The sequence below is a fragment of the Chiloscyllium plagiosum genome, chromosome 27, assembly GCF_004010195.1.
Source record: "Chiloscyllium plagiosum isolate BGI_BamShark_2017 chromosome 27, ASM401019v2, whole genome shotgun sequence".
Taxonomy (NCBI): domain Eukaryota; kingdom Metazoa; phylum Chordata; class Chondrichthyes; order Orectolobiformes; family Hemiscylliidae; genus Chiloscyllium; species Chiloscyllium plagiosum.
In genome coordinates, this window is record NC_057736.1 from 17,301,483 (window position 1) to 17,307,482 (window position 6,000).

The 6,000-nt window shown below is 44.7% G+C and overlaps 1 protein-coding gene across 1 annotated transcript in view; it reads right to left on the reverse strand.

Annotated features, from left to right (window-relative positions):
- The window catches only part of LOC122563602 (exostosin-1-like), a 254,983-nt gene extending 250,104 nt beyond the window's left edge, over positions 1 to 4,879 (reverse strand). Inside the window, exon 1 of the mRNA XM_043717538.1 lies at positions 2,993 to 4,879. Within this exon, the coding sequence (XP_043573473.1) occupies positions 2,993 to 3,933 (941 nt within the window). The 5' untranslated portion in view covers positions 3,934 to 4,879. The remainder of the gene's footprint in view (positions 1 to 2,992) is intronic.
- Positions 4,880 to 6,000: the final 1,121 nt, after the last annotated feature.

Consider the following 6,000-nt stretch of genomic DNA (forward strand, 5'->3'; position numbering starts at 1 on the left):
ACCATATATAATAGATTACTCCAGTTTCAGCAGCAAAGTGAACAGACAAAGCTTTTCCAAAAAGGAGACAGGATAAATGTACAACATAATCTCATGCACAGAAATTGGACCATTCAACCCTCAAGCTTGATTCATGGCTGATCTGTATCTCAAATTTGTCAGCAACCTTTGCTGCTCATTCCTATGCCCTCAGCAGAGCAAAACTTATTGATCTCAGAGCTATCATCCAAGACCTTTTCAGAGACGGAGTTTCCGATTTCCTTTACGTGAAGAATTGCTTCTTGGGCCTTTCGGCCTCATTCAACTTTTAAGTTTATGCCCCTTGCTTTGGACCCATCCCACTCCCATCAAATGAAACATATTCTCTCTTCCTTCCCGCTCAGCTCCTTCACTTACCTTAAACACTTTAACAAAATCATCACTTAACCTTCTACACTCAGAGGAGTAAAAGCTCAATCCTTCATCCTGTGCCCTCACAACTTAACTCTTCAATCATCAATTTCAATCTTTTGGATATAAATGCAGGAAAATTCATTCCTGATGTGATCTGGCCACCTTCAGTCTCAGTGATGGTAGATGCACAGTCAAGCTCCTAAGGGGACGTGCTCTAAGCAAAGAACATAGGCAGAGGTTCCTGCTGAGACTCAAGTTCAAGTGCACTGCCTGCCTTAGTTGAATGTCTGATCATTATGTGAGCTCAAACTGAAGCATTGCCATTTTAGTTAGATAATGAAGGGAATCAGAGTACTTTACAAATAGACTAGCCATGATCATAGAATGGCAGAGCAGGCTCAAAGGGTCAACTGGCCTACTTGAGTTCTTAATTCGTACGTAACAGATCAATTGAAAGAGAAGCAGTAGCATAGCGATAATGCTACTCAGAGAGATATCCAGAATCAAAGGCTAATACTAGAGGGACTGGTGTTCAAATCCCATCTTGCACGTGTTGAGATTTGGATTCAATTAAAAATATCCGGGATAAAATCCTAGACTGATGATGACTATGTTACTGTTGTCGATTGTTATAAAAACCCATCAGGTTCACTAATACCCTTTGAGGAAGGTAATCTGCCATCCTCACCTAGCCTGGCCTACACAGAACTCCAGATCGACAGCAAGAGGGCAAATAAGGATGGGCAATAAATGCTGACCCAGCATGAACAAAGAAAGAGATCCTTTGCAACTGAAACTCAATGCCAGGGAGCAAGTTCAAGGGGAAAAAAATCTCAAATGAAGCAAGTATGTCATGACTAATAGTTACAGTTAAAATACCTCAAACTCTGAACAACGTCTGACCTTAATCAGCAGCAGAATGTGGCTGCATTAAAGACTGATTAACAGCTGATGACTCTTGATTTCAAGCTTTTTCCCGAAATTGTATTAGATATGCTCAGTCAGATGTAGATTGCTCACAGGCCAAACACAGACCTAATTGTTTGTTTAAAACATGACTGTTCTGGAAGTGCCCTCCTGAAACAGTCATTTCAGATACCTGCCATGTAACACTATTGTCACAGCAGCAGTAAAGTTCTGTTTGAGTAAGTATTGCTTAAACATTGAGGCAATACATTCAGTGGCCAAGAATAAATATCCATAATTAACACTTATTAAGACTGGTTTATGAAAGGAAAGATAAGTTGTAGGTGATGCTGACCACCGTGACAAGTGATACATTGAAAGATACTGAAAGTCAGTGAGTTGATTAACAAAGTACCTCCTATCCACAACTCCACATACTCTACGCAATACTGATCCTTCACAAACCCAAAGACCAGAGAGACTAATTGTAGAGTCAACACCAGATCTTCAATGACAGCAATGCTGGAAGAAATGCTAACTAATAGTTTTGTGACAAAAATCTCAGGAGAATAGATCAATTTTGATTAAATATCACTTCCATAGAACTGAACATCTAAAGGTAACTGTGGCTGAGAGTGCCAAAGCATTTGAGGTATTTGATCTTTTAAACAGAAATTTTGCTTTTGACATTAGTGTCTATGACAGATAAGCAAGGTTCATGCATAAGACAAGCCCTTCTCATGAAATTCCATCCTACAGAATTTAAAACACAAAAATTCACATCAAATGAAGGTTTAGCTAGCAGATCATAGCCATCAGCACTCTTACCTTGCTGTTGGTCAGAATTCACAATTTTATTATTCTCTTCAATCCACTAGGACAATCCTGTAAATTATTGCTGACCTCTTCCAAGATTACGTTGGAATTGCCCTTCACTCTCCCGCTTGGTGTTAACTAATTTTAAATCTCCCGTCTTTGTAGTTATCACGCAAACATGTTCCCGATATTAAAATCATCTCTATATCTGGACTCTGGTCTTAGATCAAAGCGATTGGGGGGCATTATAGCAATTTGTCACTGACGACACACAGAATAGAACTGTGCAGGAGTTGACAAGAAAGTGTATACGCTGTTCAGACTGGCTCCAACAGGAGTTACTGTACTCCCCCAAGGGAAAAAGCGAAGTCATTCAGCGTGTTAACAATCCTTTGACTGTCAGTCCCAAAGTGGGGCACAAAGTTGTGGTCTTCCGTCCAGAGAGTTTACAACTCAAAGCACAGACTTCCTATGTTCTTATATTTCGAAGTTATAACTTTCCACCAAACGAACATTGCCCAGTTAGAAATAATAGCTTTAAAATGTTAGTAAGATTTTCCACACACCCTCCCTATCCCATTATTATCCTTTCACATGTGTACCATCCAGAACATTTTTAGTGAATTTCTAAGCCACAGCTACACTGATCCATGATTATCCAAGTATTAAAGAAGTCAAGACTTTAAGAAACGGTCTCCCTAAGATTAAAAGTGCTCAATTTACAAAGTTTGAGCATCCGAAATAAACAATTTCTCGTACCTGTAACAACACAGCGACCATAAACCCTTTCCTTCAAAATATCAAACGCTTATTCGGAGTTTACTCAATCATAAATGACATAGAGTTAGACAATGTATTGGAAGGGTTTTGCACTTACTTCTCGTACTCCAGGTTGTCTCTGTCACAGCGACTATCTTTGTGCTTCTCCCAGTCTTTCCCATGCTTACAAGTGGTGAGTGAGATAATATCCTTGCCATTGTGAATATGGTGTAAGGCGTTTCTGGTATCTGACCCAATTCCCGTCAAGTATCTCTTGCCTTTGAAGACCAACAGGTACTTTCTCCTGGGTGGGACATTGTTATTTAGTAGCCAACCTTTTCCCCCACCCTTCTGACGATGTTCTCTGGAAAACAAAGGGATGGAGACGTCAAAATGTGGCCTGTAACTCTCCATGTAAAAACTCGCTTTGGCCACCATGGCCTGGCCAACGTCAAAGCCCAGATCCTCGGTGTAGTCAGGCCACGTTCCCGAGTAGAGGTTAAATATCAGGTGGTTCCTTCCGTTATTCCACAAGGGGAAACTCTGGATTTTGCTGTCCACGTCGTGAATGTATTGTAAGGATAGCTGATCCCTGTCTAAGGTGTCTATACTCATGACAAACAAGCAGGCCTGCTGTGGATCCGGAGTGTAATACCGGGAGCCCTGGATGGAAGCTAGAATTTTTTGGTAACTTTCAGAAACTTTATCTCCTTTAGCCTGGGGATAGATGTAAACCCGGAAGCCTCGCTTCTCGCACAGAGACAGGTCAAAACAGGTCTCCATCCGACACCTGCTGTCCTTGTATACCATCTCCCTGTTCTCCTTCTTCAGTCTTGGGGACTCCCGCAGGCGAGCGTCCACGTCCCCTCCCGGCTGCTCCGCGAAACTTTTCAGTGACGCCTGGTCGTCCCACGCCGGCCACCTCCTCGCCATCGCCGTCTCCTCGCTCTGCCTCCGTGCCAGGAACTTCAGCTGCCGGATCTGCGATCCCCCGAAGTAGAAAAGCAAAAGCCAGCAAGCGCAGAATGCGATCGAGATGTATTTCTTCCTGGCCTGCATGTGTCCGGGACCATTCGCCCTCCTCGGGAACAAGACGCTGAAGGGGACAAGGCTGCAGGAGGTGGCACCTGGAGCGGTCGGTGCTGGCGGAGCAGAGAGGAGCCTGACAGCTCGGATCTCAAGCACTTCCAGACGCCGGCGCTGACTGAAGAGGCATCCTCCCGGTTCCGAAGCAAAGGCGGGCGCGGAGCAGGGGCAGCCCAGTCTGGCATGGGGCAGCCGGGGGCATGTACTGCAACTGGCTGCCCGTTTCGGCTGGAGCTGCTTCAAGGGAAGGGGATGTGGCTGTAACAGCCGATCGAGGCTTTCCGGACGCTGTGGCTCGGGCGCTGCGTGCCCTGGCTGGGAGATGCAGTGTCTCTCCGGGGCTGGGAGCGGCTCCGGGACGGACTCAATCGCCGACTGTATCCATCTCGCCGAGACTCAGGTGGAACCGTGTCCAAACATTCCATTTCCGAACCTTGGCTCCACCAACATTCCAGCCAGGCCACGCCCCCAATATGACCCCGCCCACGCCTCCCCCATTGGCCAAAACGCACGGCACTCCACGCACTCTGATTGGGCTTCCTCCGGCCATCCCAGGCTATGATTGGTCAATGCAGCCAACCATCTTCCCTAGTCCCCTCCCTCCAACATCAATTGGCTGAACCTTTCGCCGGGTCCCGAACGTGCTGAGCGTCAGGTGTTAAAAAAAGAATTGGGCAGGAATTGTATTTAAAGCCCAGTCCCGGGAGGAGAGGGCGATGTAGCCCAGGGCGCGTTTGCACGCTACAGCAAACTGATAGGTTCCAGGGGCAACAACACGACATACATGTTGTTGGATCAAGATCGTGGGTCTTTTTGGCTGCACCTTGCATATCTGGCCTTCAAAACTGGCATGTCCGCTGCTATACCGTTAACTTGGAACAGATGCATTTTTAAATATGCACGTATATTTTAATAAAATCAAATGCACAAGCAGGCTGATCAATGTGGGTTTCTTTGCCTCCAACCTTTCAGCTGTAGATGGCCTGCGGTATATTTAGTTTTTGTCCTGTGCCAGAAATGATATCCAAAGGCAATACATTTACGCGGCTGACACAGCCTGAAGCATGGTTTTAAAGGTTAACCATGGATCCAGAGGGTAAGTGAAAGCTACCAGAACAAAATATTGCAGATACTGGAGGTCCGAGAAACAAGCAGAACGTGCTGAAAATACTCAGCACGTCAGGTAGTGACAATGGAGAGACGGACAAAGTCAACCTCATTCCGCATTAAGTCTATTTCTCTCATCACATAGGCAACCAGATTTGTTCTCTAAAATGCATATCTATTAAATAACAGGTGTATGATTATCATGGATATTTTGATCTACAAACTACCATGTACCATTCACTCAATACCCTTTGACATCTTGCCAATCAATGGTTGGAAGTTTAAAAAATCCTCATCGCTGCGTTCACGGGATAACCATATCTCCTCTATCGCTTGCATCAATCGTAGAATCCTTCAAGGGGTCTGTGTTCTTATAATTCTGGCCTCTTTTGTAGGTACAGTATTTGCTAACCAACCTGTTCAGAGACATTATTGGAAGCCTCTGGGAGCAGGCATCTCTTGAATCTGGGTCACCTGGCCAAGAGGCAGTGTCATTAAGACTGCACCACAACAATTGGTCTGCTTTACCCCTCCAGTCAGTGGTAACTGCCTCAGATTAAGACTTCTCTAAATCTTTATGCCACACAAAACTTTTAAGATGCTCCTTATATCTTTGACTAAGGTTTTGGTCACCTGCCTTAATGAGCTTAATTTTCTGGACTCAGGTTGTACATCCAGTCTCTGACAATCCAAAGATGTGCAGCAGGAGAAGTGAAAGTCCTGATACATAGATCTATGTGGAAATTTCCTGACCCTCAACTTTCAATGAGCAGTTTCCCTGGTCCTACAACCTTCCCTGAATGAACTGGAATCAAAGTTAGAGACAGAGACTCAGACAGTTCCACTAGAGGAAAAGGAGGAAATTTTAGATAGATTAAACACTTTAACAGCTGGGTAACTCTACAACTGGCCTCATCACCCTCCCTAACCAAC